The sequence below is a fragment of the Ochotona curzoniae genome, unplaced genomic scaffold, assembly GCF_017591425.1.
Source record: "Ochotona curzoniae isolate NIBS_2020 unplaced genomic scaffold, NIBS_Ocur_1.0 contig_883, whole genome shotgun sequence".
In the NCBI taxonomy this organism is placed as follows: Eukaryota; Metazoa; Chordata; class Mammalia; order Lagomorpha; family Ochotonidae; genus Ochotona; species Ochotona curzoniae.
The window spans coordinates 64,611,740-64,629,380 of record NW_024466599.1 but is presented as its reverse complement, the minus strand read 5'-3'; the positions used below and the strand labels follow the sequence as shown (position 1 = coordinate 64,629,380).

At 41.9% G+C, this 17,641-nt stretch overlaps 1 protein-coding gene across 1 annotated transcript in view; it reads left to right on the top strand.

Annotated features, from left to right (window-relative positions):
* Positions 1-17,641, top strand: part of LHCGR (luteinizing hormone/choriogonadotropin receptor) — a 49,143-nt gene that overhangs the window by 9,733 nt on the left and 21,769 nt on the right. Inside the window, exons 2-6 of the mRNA XM_040994128.1 lie at positions 5,028-5,099; positions 7,085-7,159; positions 9,935-10,009; positions 12,281-12,355; positions 12,445-12,522. Coding sequence (XP_040850062.1) covers positions 5,028-5,099; positions 7,085-7,159; positions 9,935-10,009; positions 12,281-12,355; positions 12,445-12,522 — 375 coding nt within the window. The remainder of the gene's footprint in view (positions 1-5,027; positions 5,100-7,084; positions 7,160-9,934; positions 10,010-12,280; positions 12,356-12,444; positions 12,523-17,641) is intronic.

The following is a 17,641-nucleotide window of genomic DNA, read 5'->3' as shown; positions in this document are numbered from 1 at the left end:
TTTATTTCACTCCAAGATGAAAGCAAGTTTATCATAATTACTGAGGAGCTCTGAACAGAACACAGAAATCTGTTAAGTCTCCCATCAATGTAGAACAAGATCTTATGGAATAAATACAAAAACATTAACATTCTTTTGAATGTAAAGAATTAAATAAGCCTCCTGCCATTTCGATGACTTCATTAGGCAAAAAGCTTGAGCTGTCTCAAATTTCTTCCTTTATCCTTTTCCAGTGATTTTGTACTGCTTTAAAATTCAGGGGGTAACTCCCACAATTAAAGAACTGTCTGTGGGAAATGGATGGATATCTGTAGCTTTCTTAAATAAAATACAGACATCTTTCCTAAACAATGAGAGGGGAGTGAATATAAATACTTCAGTTTTGCCAGGTGTTAAGTAGAAGAGCAGATCTCAGACAAGGTGACCAAAGATCTGACCTAGGTTTTGAGGACTCCAAGTTAGCCCTGGTTTTTTTCCCTGGCTCCTCTGTCTTTCCCTCCATCCCTGCTCAGCCAGGGGACCTCAGAGGGATGCCCTGCTTTGAAGACCATCTTGCACTCAAACTCTGAGAAACCACAAAGAAGTGAGCAACCTAGAATATAATTTGCTTTAAGAAGTATCTGTCATTAAAAAGAGAATGTCTTTCCATTCACCTAGAGAGTTTGCTATTTAAAGGAAACCTGCAGTGAGTGTGTATCAAAGAATCCTTTGAAAATGCAAATGCCCCTCAATTGATAGGTTTTCAGAAGCAAAGATTTCCAAATCAGCAGCTTTATTTTTGAAAGGGTACACTAAAGCCCTACTGACTGAAGCTCTCCCGCTAATATTACTTCCGGTGGTATTTAACAAATCAAAGAATGGGACAAACAGCTCAGTCCAATGTCATGCAGTGGTGTTATTAAACTACATCCCTGAGTACTCAGGAAACATTAGAAAAACCAGGGAGGATCTGGGTGGCACTGTCTTTTTCTACTTCAAGATAAATGCCATTTATCTGAATGTTCCTTGCTTATCCATAAGCATAATTTTTTCCTGCTGCTGGACTCTGACACAAGATGCACTGAAAGCCTGGCAGGTGGGACTGGCTGGAAAGGGCATGGAGTCAGGTCTCAGGTTAAAGAGTGAATAGGAAAAACACTCTGAAGACAGACTGCTCCTTCTGAGTGATCCTACTTGGAAGCCAGGTGGCTATGCATTTATTCTGGGAATTGACCAGTCACAGATGAGGACTGCCCAGGATAGAAAACACGATTGTGAGTGAGGGAGCAATCTTGGGCTGAGAGTAGGAGAGCTCCCCAGCAGCAGGTAAGGGAACTGCTCAGACCTGAAGGGAGACTGTGGCAACCAAACACAGAATCCACTACACAAACAAACCCAACTGCACTGGGTAGCCCCAATGTGCCAGGAGGCCCTTTGGGTTAGGAGGCACAGCTGGAAAGTCAGGACCCAGCAATGAAAGATATTACACCTCAATCTCAACTAGATAACAACTACGAACTGTTCTAGGGCAACAGTGTCTCCCAAAGGGCAGGCATAAAGGAATGATGGAAAACAAGGGGAAGCAGAAAGCAGGAGGGGCTCATTCCTATATAGATTCTGGGAATACCAAGCAGGCTAAGGAATCAAGGCATAAATAAACAACCTGCCCTCCAAATAGAGTCTACATTAGACAATGTACAGTGCTTTACCAGAGCCACGACCCATCAAGATTCCAGCACAAGGGTGAGGGACTTCATTCCAATCCTCAGAAGTATAGATTGATTATGTTTCAACTGCAACCTACAGAGCTGATGAAGGCATTAAGGTAGAGAGAACAAACAAATGAAAGAATTGGGAGTACAACAAAATAAAACATATCCTTTCCATTTCTCTCACAGTTACTAAGACTTAACTTAATCATTGATCAATTCAAAGTCCCTCTGTTTTTATTTATTTATCTATTTAACCCCTTTCCCCAAATAACCATAGAAAAAATACAAAATAAGTTTATATGTTTTCTTTCAGAATGTCTCATGTTTGCTGTGCATGTATTTGAATTCCACATTAATTTCTTGCTTCTCTCAGTCCCATTCTGAGACTACCTCTTTACCTCCAGGCTCTTGCTTCCCAGAATCCACCTGTGAAGTTAAGCATGTACTGTTCATATTTCACCTGCTTATCACCCAGCAATGGATATCTAGACTGTCTTTAATCCCCTGATGTCACGATACTATGCAGAAATTTTTGCACAGGTTCCATTAAGTATCCACATCTCTGGAATATATACAGAATTTATAAATTGTAGGGCTTTTTTTTAGATAATTATTCATATTGCTTAAAGTTTCTGCCTTCATGGAAGGAATCACAGAGAAGGGAGTGTCTTCAAAAGGAGTCCCTTCAAACTGACATTAACAAAGAATACTTCACCACCTTAAACAAACTTATACATGGGAGATAGAAGCATACTAATTTTAGGAAACATTTGCCAATTGAAGATAAATCAGTAAAGAAGATAGCAGATCTCTGAGGTAAAAATACAATTCAGTGAGAGAAAATGGATGTGGATTCATAAAATGATGTTGTTCACTTCACAGGAATACACCTGTATGAAAAGCATGATGCCCCTGCCTTATCCCATCTCTTTTCCCAGTCTCTAGCCCCCAGGTTTCTTTCTTGATGCGGTCACATTCATAGCATCACCTGTTGATGGCTCATTCCCCCTTTTAAAGTGGAGGCTGCATTTTCATTCTCATCACTGTTGTCTCTCCTGGCCTTCAGCATTATCAACTCTGCAAAATTTCATCTTGCGCCAGGGTTGTTCCACAGTCCTTGGGGACTACCAGTGCATGATCTACAGCTTTTCTTACTTTTGTCCTACCTTTGCTCCTCATCCCTGCATCAATCAGGAGCTCAGGAAACCTCCCAGGTCAAATTTGAACCAAACTGCTCCTCTGGGAGCTACACCATTTTGTGGTTTGCTGGAGGAGGTGGTGGTGGCCTGCTGAGATGCCCCAGCTTGGAGCTCCATTTGCACAAATAAACACCACTGAAGGGTTCCGTAGAAGCTTTTATGTAAACACTTTCCAAAATATGTTCTGTGCTGCATTATCCCCAGTAATAAAGATTCTGGAATCAGAATTTGGCTGTCAGTTTTATTGATGCTGCATAGGGTACAGTAGAATACAGCTTTCTCTTCTGGAAATTTACTGGCCTGGCAGTGCAGAGAGCAATAAAACTGTGTTTTTAATCAGTAAGCCAAGCAGACATGATTCCAGAAGAAATATAGGAAGCAAACATGCCATCACAGGAAGATTTCTCCCCCTTACCATCCCTGCTCCTCTCAGATCTCCAGTTAAATAAGCTTGGGGCTGAGTGATGCACCTGTAGACCTGTCCTCAGGAACACAGTCAGAGGACTACATCTGGATTACTTCCTTTTATCAGAGGAAGAAACTGTTGAGCGGAAGTATTTCACAGAAATTAAGTTTCTTAAGTTCCTACGCATCATCTCCTAGAGAGGAAGTATCAGTAAACCGCTCTACCAGAGTAACAAAGAGTGTTTATGTCAGGCCTTGCTTCCTCTCAACCTGTCCCTGCACCTTGCTCAATGAGAGAGATGGGTCAAGTCCAGTCCCATATTGCAAAGTGGAAAGAGCATTTGGAATTACATAATCTCTTTGTGACCACGTTTCTTCTGCTCTCAAATAACCACTGCACACCATTTTGAGCGTATAGAATAAGATCATATGTGGGTGTACATAATTCATATAGCAGCTTACTCCTCTACTAAGTCCCTTCTGGGACTGCAAGGATCTAATTGATTGAAATGTCTTTCAGCAGATTTTGTGATATGACGGGTTAAGCCAACCCTTGTGATGCCAGCTTCCCCTTTTGGAGTGGCAGTTCAAGTCCCAAACTCTCCACTTTTGAACCAGCAAAAGATGAACTAAGTACTTAAGACTCTGCCACCCAGGATGGAGTTCCTGGGTCCTGGTTTCAGCTTGAATGAAACCTGGCTCCTGTGGCCATTTGGGAATGAATCAGATGATGGAAGGTCATAGCTCAGGCAATCTCTGCTGCAGGGACATAAGCAACAAAATAGCATCTCCCACTTCAGCTTTCCTATTCTTAATCTCTCTCCACCTGAAATGACCCGGTCTGTTCCATTTTCTGCAAGGGACCAAAACCTTGAAGCACTGTAGATGCTCAATAACCAGTGAACATTCAGCTGAGCCTTGAAGATGGTTTCTCCTGAGTTATCCTAACCTCAGCTTCCTTTAGCATTCATACATCATCGTGAACTTGTTTTGCTATTGCTCAGAGTCCCTTTCTCCTCACTTCTTACATCCTACATGCCTTTTACCTCAATTTCAAGAATGAACTATGTTCCCATGAATGTGACTGCCTGAATAACATGCTCTAAATGACATGGGATTCCCATATGAGCTAACGACAGCAGCAGAGTGGCCTTGTTGGGATAATATCGGAGTGAGCTGCTTGAGGAAGACAGTATAGCTCAAGAGTGGCACATATTCTTAGCAAATATTCCCTTTTCCTATCTGCATGGTTTCCAATTGCGTCTTCACCATTAGTCTCTCTACTCTACCCAAGATATTTTTTTGTCCATCCTCCCAACCAACCCTAACAGTCCACTCTAGAACCATTTACTATTTTGTGCCAAGATGACATGGGTCATCTTGATGAATCAACACTCCATCCAGTAGGAATTATTATTCCAGTTTGATGGATGAAGAAATTGAAACTGGGGGCTTAGATAACACGTCCAAGTAGCATGACCATGGGGATTTGATCCTGGGTATGTCTGATTCTAATGTTCAACATTCTAAAATCAGACATTTTAATTGAGACCAAAAGTTATTCATGGCACATCTCTTTATTGATGCATGAGAATTCTCTACCTAAATTCAGGTGTTGGAAACTCTGCAGTCACACACAAACTCGCACATACATGCACACACTTTATTCATGAACTTAAAAGGAACCAAATCATAAATCTTAAATTCTTCAATTCCTTTTTTTCTTTTCTAGATCACTCACCTATCTCCCTGTCAAAGTAATTCCATCTCAAGCTTTCAGAGGACTTAATGAGATCGTAAAAATGTAAGTAAGATACTGAATATCAAAAGACATTCATAATTAAAATTATGATTTTTTTCCTGAGAGAAAACACAGTTGAAAGGGGAATAATTTGTCTAGGAGAGCAATTGGACCTAGGAAACTCTAATATTTTTATCTTTATAATACAAATAATATCTAGGGACCTTTGAAGAAAAGGTATGATTTTCAAGAGTCATTAAAATCCAGATAATTAACCTCGCTTCAAAGAGCTGAATGCATTTTGATAAGTGATGATACACTTTTTAAGTAGGAAAGAAGATGGGCTCCCATGGTAAAAATTCTCCTCCTGCCAGAACAGCTATTCCCTAGTGTCACATTGTTAGTGTTATCTAACAGATAACTCCTACATAGAAGAAAATGTGTTGAAAGTTTATTGTGCATCAGGAGATAATCTTTGTATCTAAACTATAATAAGTATCTGCCAAAACCAGGATATTTATAGCTGTGCTGATGTGAAGCATTTACCAAAAGCATAAAGTTGCCCAATACTGCAGTGTGATCTCACATATGATACTTGTGACTTCAGTCATTTGTCCCTGAATTTCAGCTACTAGTAGTAAAGACCCCACACATGGACGGAGAATGTTCTCTCGAGCCAGGTGTCCCAGGGTCCTCCTTATGTTTAGTCTGCATACAAGGACCACAAAGGCCACTGGAGAGCATCTGTGGTCTTAAGAATCCACTGGACTGCACCAGATCTGCATCCCTAGGAAGGATGCTACTCCACCTACCCTAGCTCCTCTGGGAATCTTTGCCACTCTTTAGGATACTAACAAGCCACAAGAACATTAAAATATAATTTCTCAAGAATTAGAGCATCTTAAAAGAAACTCACAACAGAAATGTTAGTTCATTTCAGCCAAACTCAAACTCTCCTGCTCTCAAGTTTAAATGTGGAGTTTTGATAACTTTTAGTGCACTAAGACCACCTACTGAGAAAAGCAGCCACAGTTAAATAAGCAAACCATTAGGTAGGAATAAGATGAATCAGCCCAGGAGTAATCCATTACTGTGTTGTTCAGAAAAGACATTAAGTGCCTGAGGCTCTGCCTTTCTGTGAGCTAAAGCTCTCATGAAGTCTAAAGCCCTTAGTGAATGTTAACCTTAGAAACACTCAATTGTACAATTTGTGAATTTCAGACTTTTGTCTCCGTTGGTAGCAAATAGTGGCTTAGGTTGGAATTTTAGACTAACACTGGCTTTACCAACAGGCTTAGGGATGGTAAATGACAAAGCTGGTTCCTTGACTTTCGTGTCTTTTTTTTTTTATCAGTTTATTCATTAATCCACTCACTCATTTACTCTTTCATTTATATACTAACCATGTGCCAGGCAATATGAAACCACTAGGAATACAGAAGTCAATAGGATACAGTCCTTGTCCTCCACTGGTTTACAGAGTGAATTAAACAGTCAAAGAAATAGGTAATCACAGTCCATGGTAAACACCAAGTACAACTTTCAATAGAACAGCGTTTGGGGAAACATAACGTTAGCATAACATAATGTTAAATTAGGATACAGCCAAAGTTGACATCTTACCAGAATGATGGAACTGGGACCCCAGAAATTCAAATCCTATTCATGACCCTTTGTATAAATACTGTTGCCTCTCTTCCCAGAGCCTTGATTTCCAGGGCCATAAAACAAGGGAGTCAAACCAGATGTTCTCAAAGGGCCTATCCATTTCTAATAATCTATGACTTTGAGTCATAGATAAGCCAAGAAAAACCTGTCACATAAACAGTTACTGAAACTTGCAATTTCACTTGCATCTGAATTGTAGATGCCCACCAGTCCTCCCACAGGGAACTTTATGAGATGAGCACAACTTGCATGTCACCATTCTTTTCAGAGGGACCCACTGGAGACCCCCAGTGTTAGATCACACATAGCTCATTATCATGTAGACATGGTCATTTCTTTCATGTTCCTTTCTTTATTGTTTTTTCTTTCCTCTTCCCTAGTGAAATCTCTCAGAGTGATTCCCTGGAAAAGATAGAAGCTAATGCCTTTGACAACCTCCTCAATTTGTCTGAAATGTAAGCATCAGCTAACAGATAGTTTATTGCTGTACACTATTACCCTCGCTGGCTGGAGCCCACTCAGTATTTGTATTCAAGCATCTACTGCCAAGAATTCAAGAGGAAAAGACTACAGCAATTACTAGGTCTGGGCAGGCACTAATTTCTCTCACTGCAGTGGCCTGAAGGTTGCCATGGTGACAACTGCTTCTCCCTGGGAGCTGTATAAACTCTGAAACATCACAACACAAAGTTGAAAATTAAAATTGACATTGTGAAGTCCTGCCAGATAGCTCTTGCTTATGGAAGGGAGGGTATGGCATACCTGGGGTAGTGGGAAAATTCAGAAAGCAGTTTAGAAATCATGAATTGGTTCATTGGGAGCTATTTGGCAAATTCAATCACTCAGTGCTTCTTAAATACCTACCAAGTAAAAGCCCTGTGTGGAAAATGTATATATTGGGTTTGTCATGTTCTATTGTTAGTATAGTGATGTTTTAGAATTAAGTCTTTAAAAATGCTTTCCAACCAATCATTTTATCCTAATTCACAAAAAAGATGGGTGAATCCTGGCTCAACTTGGTTTTTGGTTCATGAATGCATACCCAAAAGAAATTAGCTGACTTTCCTGATGTCCCACATCAAGTTAGTACCAGAAATGGAATTATAAATTAGGTCATGTGAGCTAAACTTCTTTCCTCTGCCTGTGTATTTTGAACTGGAGCTTCTAGAGAAATGCCTTAAAATTCATTTGCTTAGGTGTTTTGAAACTAAGGGGATAAGCATGTTAGAATCACATGTTTGGAGCTTTTAGACTATGCTGCAGCATGGGAAAATGATGCCTTTTCTTCAGGGAAAGGATTGTAAAGGTGCAGTAATTTGATCAGTGTGGCCCTTCAGACAATGAAAGGGCTAGAGCATAAGCCCACATCTGTCTATCTTCAAAGGTCATACATTTTTTTCATTACATCACAAGGCCTCCCAACACATGGTTCAATGAGTAAGTACCTAAAACAATAATTAAAAGATAAGTATCTGAGTAGCTACCATGAGTCCAGTCCAAAGCCAGGTGCTGCAGGAATACAGAAAAGTGAAAAATATAAATGTGTCCCAGATCACATGTGGCCAGGAAGGTGAAACTACCTCACCAACCAAGTACAGAGAAATACAAAATAACAGATGTTTCAATGGAAAGGTTGTAGTCTGGGTTTGGTCATGAAGCAGAAAAGTGTGGGTAGCTGATACAATTGCAGGTCACAGTTTTATCTCAGAACTGAACATCTATATTTTAACAGACTCTCTAGGTAATGCTGAAGCACAGCTACCATTGAGACCCACCAGGACAGCTAGTGATAAAGAGAACCCACCAGTGATGCAAAGCAACATCTATCAACAGAAAGAGTAATGAGGCAGCCTAAGGGGAAGTTTATGAATTCTCAAAGTCAAAGCCCTAAGATTAGGAGGTGAGTGCCCAGTAACTCCCATGGTTGTGGCTCACAGCTGTGTGCCCAGCACCTAGAATACTGTTTGCCACAAATGGATAGTCAAGGAATACTTATGGAATGAATAAGTGGTCTAAGATCAGATGCCAGATATCCACTAGTTGAAAATCCCTTAGTTTACACTGACATCATGCCCTGCATGGTCCCCAATGGCTTAATTCAGTGGCTGTAAAAGCAAGCACAATAAAATGTCATTCACATATAAAGAATCATATGATCATTTCCTTCTTTTAGGCATGAATAGGCACCCAGGATAGGTAACTGTGGTGTGGTAAAACAAGTGCTAGACCTAGAACCAGAAAAACAGGAGCACAGAGTACCTGCTGCTTCTCAACCATGTGACAGGACACAAAATATTCAGCTTTTTGATCTCAGCAATTACAACGACAGACATTTGCATGGTTGTAGCCTCACAGTGAACTCTACACACAAGCATTCACTCCGTGAAGAATCAGAGCACAGATAGCTTGATCAGGCTGCAGCCAAGCTGGCTCCATTTTCTCTGATGGTTGTTGCCTGGATTAAGCCAAAAGCACTTTCCAACCTTTTACTGTGTCTGAACTGGACAGGACTCAGCACTGTGGCTACTCCCTAAAGGGTCACAGTTACTGGGAACATGAAGGATGCACAGTAACAGTACTGTAATGTTGTGTTTGCATTTTTATATTCTGTGTGTCCTGCTCCGTATTATCATTGCATATTCTATTGCTCAAAACCTATCAACCTAAAAGACGGGGCATTAGGAAATATTTTGACTCCAGCTTTATGAAAGGGAACAGTAGCTTAAGGAAGTTAGGAGGCTGGATGGAATGGGCATGAAATTCTAAAATTCTAATCCCATGACCTCTGCACTTGTGGTTCCATCAGCTATATGCCTGTTCAAATAAATGAGCAGCATGGGCGCCAGCCCCATAAAAAAAAGAGGACTAGCTTCTCTACAGGGGGTAGTACTACAGAACCTCCTATCTCCTCACTTTACAGACTCTCCAGTGAGACCTGCTTGAGCTGAATGTTAGTGCTGTCTGGAGGAGAGGTTAAAGGGATGTGCACAGACACACTCCCAGCCATGATGCTCACTCCTATCTCTTCAGAAGGCTGAGAGCAGAGCCCCCTGGAAATAGCTAGCTCTTTCCATGCCACTTCCACTGCCAGAGTCCCAAGAACTCCTCCCAAGCATTTGAAAGTTACTTGGTTTGGTTGACCTCATTTTCAGCCAGCAACCTCTAGCCTCATGCACTCCAAACAATTCACATCTATTGAACTGCTGCTGTCTGCTCTTCCCTTTCTACAGACTGATCCAGAACACCAAAAACCTGGTTTACATCGAGCCTGGAGCATTTACACATCTCCCCCGATTAAAATACTTGTGAGAAATTTTTCCTTTCTTTAGTAATTGGGGAGGGAAAGATGAGCATTTCATCAAAAAGCAAAACAATTCAAAAGCTGGAAAGGATTTTTAAGCCATGCTTGCACACTTAACATTATCTGCAGGGTCCTCTTCAGTCTTCTGATTTACATTTAATCAGCACTTCTTGTCAGCCACCATGCAGGGTGCCTCCCTGCCTTTGTCTCAAATGCCTGGGCAGAATACATCCTGTGATGGTGGTTTTCTTTTTTGTTATTTTAAGATTCATCACTTCACTTGAAAGGTAGGATGAGATAGAGAACACGAATGCACTTCTATCACCTGGTTCACTCCCTAATTGGCCATATGACCCAGGTTGGGCCAAGCCAAAGCCAGGAGCCCAGAACTCCATCTGGATTTTCTTACATGGATGGCAAGGGCCTGAGTACTTGGGCCATCTGCTGCTGCTTTCCTAGGTGTGAGAGCAGGGAACTTGATGGGAAGTAAAATAGCCAGGACTTGAACTGGCACTCTAACATAGTATTGCTTAACCCCTGTGCCACAATCAGAGCCCTCAACAGTGAAGTTCATAGTTGATAGAAGGAATGGAAGGATCACAACACTTTAGCTAGGGTGATTCAAAATCCTCTAAGATGGAAGTGGGAGAGATATTCACTCAGCCCTCAATCCCCTAGTACTGGTCGAGAGTTGCTGATCACCTTTTGTTCCTTCATTCATCAAGTGAAAACTTTTTAAGTACTCTCTCAGGATAGGCACTGTACCAGATCAACTAAACCCCATTTTCGGTTTCTTAGCCTACAGGTTATCACTATAGCACAACAGAGTCACCACCTTGCGAGCAATGACATAATTCTTAAAATTTTGTGCAGTCTGCAAATTTCTCGCCATGGTTCTTTTCACAGACCAAGTTGTCCCATTCACATACGAAGTTGTCCGCCTAACACCAATATCCTCTCTCTTCTGACAAACTGAATTCTTTCAATTCCCCCAGAGGATGTAAAGTCCATGCCCCTACCCACCTGCAAAAAGGAAACCAGAAGAGGGGAAAGGCCGTCTGTCTGATGTGCCACTGTCAGTCTGGTTCCAGGGTGTTTTCCAGGAGCTGCTGGTGGGAATGCCAGACACCCTTACGCCATGCTGACAGGTCTATATGCAGGTGTTGTGGTTCTCTTGACCCTGCAGGGGGCAGGACTTACATAAGCACTCCAATTGTGTCAGCCTCTTGGGAAAAAAAAAAAAAGAAACTCATAGAACCCAATTTGTCTCCTTCATTTTTAAGAGTCACTTCATTATTTAAGAGTCACAGTCTGTATTAAACAGCATTTTCACCCCAAAACGTGATAATCCCCTGATGCAAGTCCAAACTGCAGTTGAAGCCCATGTTGCTAGCCCCAGCCACAGACAAGGCACATGTTCAGTTGTTTTCTTGTCACCAGGATGCCAGGTACATATCAAGTTGTCCTAAGACTGATCAATTTAAAACTCAGTGGGGGAGATCCAGAAGCCTGGACACATCGAAAGGAGTCCTGTTTGTGTAATAAAATATTCTTCAATCTCAGCTGTTACTTAAAGCTTTTGCCTCTCTGGAGGGTTAAAAAAAAAGTGCAAGAAATGAAAGTGGAATGTAGCTCCAATACCTGAAGAATGTAGCAATTTCAATGACACACAAATAAGGACTTCCCAAAGCTTACTTGTTAGAGTAGCTAAACAAATGTAGGTTTTACCTAATCGGGAATATGGATTTCTCACACGAGATTAATCTTCCTGAATTATTTAAGTTTAAAATCTGCTCCAAAGAACAGGAATACTTTCAAGAACTATTAAGAACACAGAAGAAACTACCAAAGTTGCAATACAATTGATTTAATAGGAAAAGGCAGACTTGAAGCACACTTGAAGATGACATTGGACCAGTGTTGTGGTGTAACAGGCAAAGCTGTCACCTGCTATGCTGGTATGGGTGCCAGTTCGAGTCCCAGTTGATCCACTTCCAACTCAGCTTCCTGCTAATGCCCTGAGAAAGGCAGAATAATATGGCCCAAATGCTTGGGCCCCTGCCACCCACATGAGAGTCCAGTATTAACAAATTTAATTCTGACAATCTTCATTAGGTAAACATGTTATTGATAAAGTCAAAACTGAATGTGCTTTTAATTAAAGGTGAAAACAGTATTTGTAAAGGGTGTTTCTGGTCCCTTTTGTCTTTTTGCCTCAATGATAATCACTCTTACCCATTCTCTACCCCCATTTCCACCCTGCTCCAAATCACAGGAGCATCTGTAACACAGGCATCCGAAAGCTTCCAGATGTTACAAAGATCTTCTCGTCGGAATTTAATTTCATTCTGTAAGTACCAGGCTGATTGCTTATGCATAACAGTTTCCTAGTTGCAGCTGAAATTTGGAGAGTAAATATTTCTCATTTCTCTCCTCAAGGGAAATTTGCGATAACTTACACATAACCACCATACCAGGAAATGCATTTCAAGGGATGAATAACGAATCCATCACACTGTGAGTAAACTCCCAATTCCTGTTCTGCCCTACAGCCTCCTGCTATTCTCACCTCTGGCTTAAGGTGAGCTCTTTCTGCTGTTGCACCTCATCCCTCACACACCACTGACACTCTTCTTAACCTAAAATGCTGAGGTGGAGGTGAGGGCACTTGTGACATGCCAACTCTGTGTGCAATTTATCATATGGGCTCAGAGATATTCAGTGCTGAATTTTTTCCTGATGAAGTTGCTCACTGCCTTCTGGAATGCTCCAAGGCTGAGGAGACACAGACTTCAGAGCCCTGGTTAACAGAGAGCATGCAAATTTCAAGATGTCAACTAAGAGGAATTTAGAAGGATATTGTCAAAGTAAGTAGAGTAGTCAATCCATGGACCTGATTTTTCTATCTCTGTCTCTCCTCTGATTTTTTTTTTTTTTGCCTTTCGCTGTGTCCCTGTCATTATTCTGAACAACACCATCAATTTCTCTATCCATGAATAATCTTACAAATAATTCCTTATTGTTTGATAGTCACTAAATCAGGTTACCAAGCTCCCAGGCCATGTTCCTTTCAGGATGTTTGCTATGGCCTTGCTTTTCCAAAAATGGTGCATGTATCTTCTGAAAACTCAGACCCATCCCAGACTACCTAACTCAGAATACAGATCTTCAGAGGATCCCCAATGATTCACATATATACTGAAACTTGAGGGGCACTCTCCAAAGGTAGTTCAATCTATTCATTTCAGGGTACATCTGCCTGACTTCCTTTACTCTGGACCTATCTTCTGTCTTGCATGGGGTATCCTCCATTGTGCCACCATTCAGAAACAGCTTCCTTGGTGCTTTGCCTCACTTATTCATATCTAAATCCCAGTGGCCTCTACTCAGTTCTGCTCCTTGTATGCATATTCCTCTCCTATTTGCAGCTGCAGTCCTGGCAAAACTACATGAGATAATAAATGAGTTCATCCTTATGGAAAAAAGTAAAAGGGAAAGATGATGGATTGGAATGAACCTTACATGAAGAGATGACTTAAAAAACAGCTGGGGCCCGGCATGGTGGCGCAGTGGTTAAGGTCCTCACCTTGCACATCAGGGATCCCATATGGGCGCCGGTTCTATCCCGGCAGCCCCGCTTCCCTTCCAGCTCCCCGCCTGTGGCCCGGGAAGGCAGTCGAGGACGGCCCAAAGCTTTGGGACCCTGCCCCCACGTGGGAGACCCGGAAGAGGCTCCTGGCTTCGGATCGGCATAGCATCGGCCGTTGTGGCTCACTTGGGGAATGAATCATCGGATGGAAGATCTTCCTCTCTGTCTCTCCTCTCTGTATATCTGCCTTTCCAATAAAACAAACAAACAAAAAAAAAAAACATCTGAAAGGCAGAATCATAGTGGGGAGGGAGAGATCTTCCATCTTCTGGTTTATTTTTCAAATGGCTGCAACATCCAGAGAAAAGCCAGACCAAAGCCAAGAGCCTAAAATGTCATTTAGTTCTCCCATATGACTATAGCAAGGGTTCAAGAATTGTGCCATTTCTCTACTGCCCTTCCAAGAACATCAATAGAGAGCTAATCAAAAATATAGCAGCTGGAACTTTAACCAGCACTCATGTGCGAAGTCAACATCACAGACACCAGTCTAACCTAGAATACTACAAAGCCGGCCCCTAAATGAAGAGAACAAAGGGAATCAAGAAAGCAGAAAAACGTTTATATAATGGCTGGGGTAGAGGACAGAGGGCTTTGAATGCCATAATAAGGAAATAAACTTGAAGACAGCTCTGAAAAAGTAATTAGAAGAAACCACCCAATATAATAGCCTTTATTAAAAGCATCCAAGACTCCATACAGTTATGATCTAAATCTGAAAAACAATCAAGAACTCTTAGGTGCTCCTCCCAGGTAAATGCGATGGGAATGGAGGTGAAGTAAGCATGAAAAGGCAGATATATGGAGGAGGCTCAGTAAGAAAGCAAGTACTAGGGGCCTGAAGCCATGGCCTAGCAGCTAAAGCACTCACCTTGAATGCGTCAGGATCCCATAGGGGCACCAGTTTTAATCCCAGCAGCTTCGCTTTTCATCTAGCTCCCTGCTTATGGCCTGGGAAAGCAGTTGAGGACGGCCCAAAGCCTTGAGATCCTGCATCCACATAGTAGACCTGGAAGAGCTCCTTGCTCCTGGCTTCAGATCAGTGTAGCACCAGCCACTGTGGGCACTTGCAGAGTGACATCAGATGGAAGATATTTCTCTCTGTCTCTCATCTTCTTTGTATATATCTGACTTTACAATAAAAATAAATAAATCTTTAACCAAAAAAAAAAAAAAAAGAAGAAGCAAGCAAGCAAGCAAGTGCTGGACTAATCCATAGGGAACCAGGAGCTCCCCAAACAGACCACCTTGCCCATCTCCAGGGGTGATGGGACTCCTCTCACAGTCACATTGCAGCATGTACACAGAGCTGCACAGTGTTCCTGTGACAAGGCCACTGGTTCACTGGTAATGATTTTCACAAGAATGGCAGTGCATGTAAGCAGAGAGGGACTCACTACCCCACCTCTGAAAGAAAGGAGACATGCACAGATGCCAGTCTATTGGGCACTGTGTTTCCACTGCCTTCCCTGCTCTTGGCCTTCTACTTGGCAGGACAGTGACCAGTAATTTGCACGGTGCTTATTCTTAGTTAGGTAGACCCTACTGTAAGCCCAAGATCCTGTGGGGTGTGCTTCTGGAAAAGGGGTACTACACTTACAGAGAGAAGCATAATTTTCTACTCTTAGAAGCCCTACTCCCTAATCAGAAACTAATGAAAGCAGCCTTCTGTTTTGATTCTGAGTGGTATAGATTTGGCTTTCTGTAGAATATGTACTGCCCTCCACCTCCACCCAGATCCTTAGCAACTGTGAACTCACTTAATGAAAACAAAACACTTCACTTGATGCTGGAGAAGTTCAGTGGGGTGGATGCTGAAACTATGTATTACACTCTTAAGTCCCTTGATCAAGCCACTTTGGTTTGTCATAAAATTTCCTCAAGATGCCACCTTGAAATGGCCTCCCTGAGAGAGCAGGACTTAGTGGCACCACCTTTAACGTAGTCTAAATGGCTGGTTGTACCCATCTCATGAAGGGGACAGCCTTCATCTACACCTGAACTCAATGGAGAAGGACAAAAGGCAGCAAGTAACTTCCTAAGACCTGGCAGAGAAGGGCTGTCAGACAAAGCATGATGAGGTTGCAGCCAGGCCATCCTGGGTAGAGAGACTGATGAGCACTGAAGTGAGAAAACTGGGTTGTGGTTCCCAATCTCTGAACAGTCACACAGCCTTAATTAAGTCAGGCCAGCTTGACATGCCTCTTTCCCTGTCTATTCAGTGGGTTAATTTATCAAAGAATATTTATTTATTATTTATTTGAAAGGCAGAACAGAAGAAAGAATCTTCTATTTGCTAGTTCACTCCCCAAATGTCTACAGTAACCAGATCTGGGCTGGGCCAAAGCAAGGAGCTTGATGTTGGGCTCTCATGTGGGTGACAAAGACCCAAGAATTTGTCCATATTCTGATGTCTTCATGGAAACAACAGCAGGGAGTGTCACTGGAAGCAGCGTAGCCAAAGGTTCAAATCAACAATCCAATATGGTACACTAAGCAGCAGCTCAACCCACTATCCCACAATGCCAGCCTCTCAGTGGGATTATTGTAACTCCTGGTGCAAGTAATATAACACTTTTGCAACTACCAAATTAATACAGTTAACTACAGTTAAAGCTGATATTTGGAGTTTAAACCGTACTAAAAATACTGAATCTAATCACCTTCTTTAAATTTTTTTTTTACTTTTAAGTTTTTGACTTGCAAATGGAATCACCTACAATTTGTATTTCCACTGGCAAATGAAAAGAATAGTATGAGACACCTCATATACTTCATCCCAATTCACCATCTGCTGATTCACTTCCCAAATGTCTGCACCAGCCAGGTCTGAGACAGGACAAAGCCAGGACCTCCATTTTGGTCTGCCACAGAAGTAACAAGAACCCAAGCACTTGGACCATCTTCTATTACCTTCCCTGCATGATAGGAAACAGAGCAGCTGGGACTTGTGCTGGTACTCCAATACAGCTCATCAGCAACACAAGCAGTGGCTTAATACATTGTGCCAAAATGTTGCCCCCATACCTGTCCCTTTTGCCAAATCACCCAAAGAAACATCTGTTCATCATGACTTTCTCCCCTAAATAATTCAGCATGTACCTCCCCAATTAGGGATGTTTACTATAGTACCATTACACCTAAGAAAATCAACAAGAATTGAACTACAAATTCTAACCTAGAATCCATATTCCGGTAAAAATACATTATGAGATTTTTTAAAATTTATTTATTTTTATTGGAAAGGCCGATTTATAGAGAGAAGGAGAGACAGAGAAAAATCTTCCATCTGCTGGTTCACTCAGATCGCCCAAAGCTAAACTGATCTGAAGCCAGAGGCCAAGAGCTCCTTCTAGATTTCCCACACGTGTACAGGGTCTGAATGGGAAGTGGGGTTGCCAAGACACAAACTGGTACCCAAACACGATCCTAGTACATGCAAGGAGAGGACTTTACCAACTAGGCTACCACACTGGGGCCCATTTTATATATATTTTTAAAAGATTCATTTATTTATTTTCATTGGAAACTAAGCTATATAGAGAAAGGGAGAGACAGAGAGGAAGATCTTCCGTCCAATGATTCATGCCCAAAGCAGTCTCAATGGCCGGAGCTAAGCTGATCCAAAGCCAGGACCCAGGAGCTTCTTCTGGGTCTCCCATGCAGGTGCAGGGTCCCAAGGCTTTGGGCCATCCTTGACTGCTTTCCTAGGCAACAAACGAGGAGCTGGATGGGAAGCGGGGCTGCCAGGACATGAACTGGTAACCACATTGGATCCCAGTGAGTGTAAGGTGAAGACTTTAGCCACTAGGGTCTCACATCAGGCCCAATTTTTTTTTTTTGGTTTTGAAATAAATTTTATTTTCTCATAGCTAATAAGTACATTACAGGAAACTGAAAAACACAAGAAGCAAAAAACAAAAGCCATTCACAATCACAAGCAGTGGAGTTCAACATGTCCTTTTGGGTCCCGCACCTGCACACACA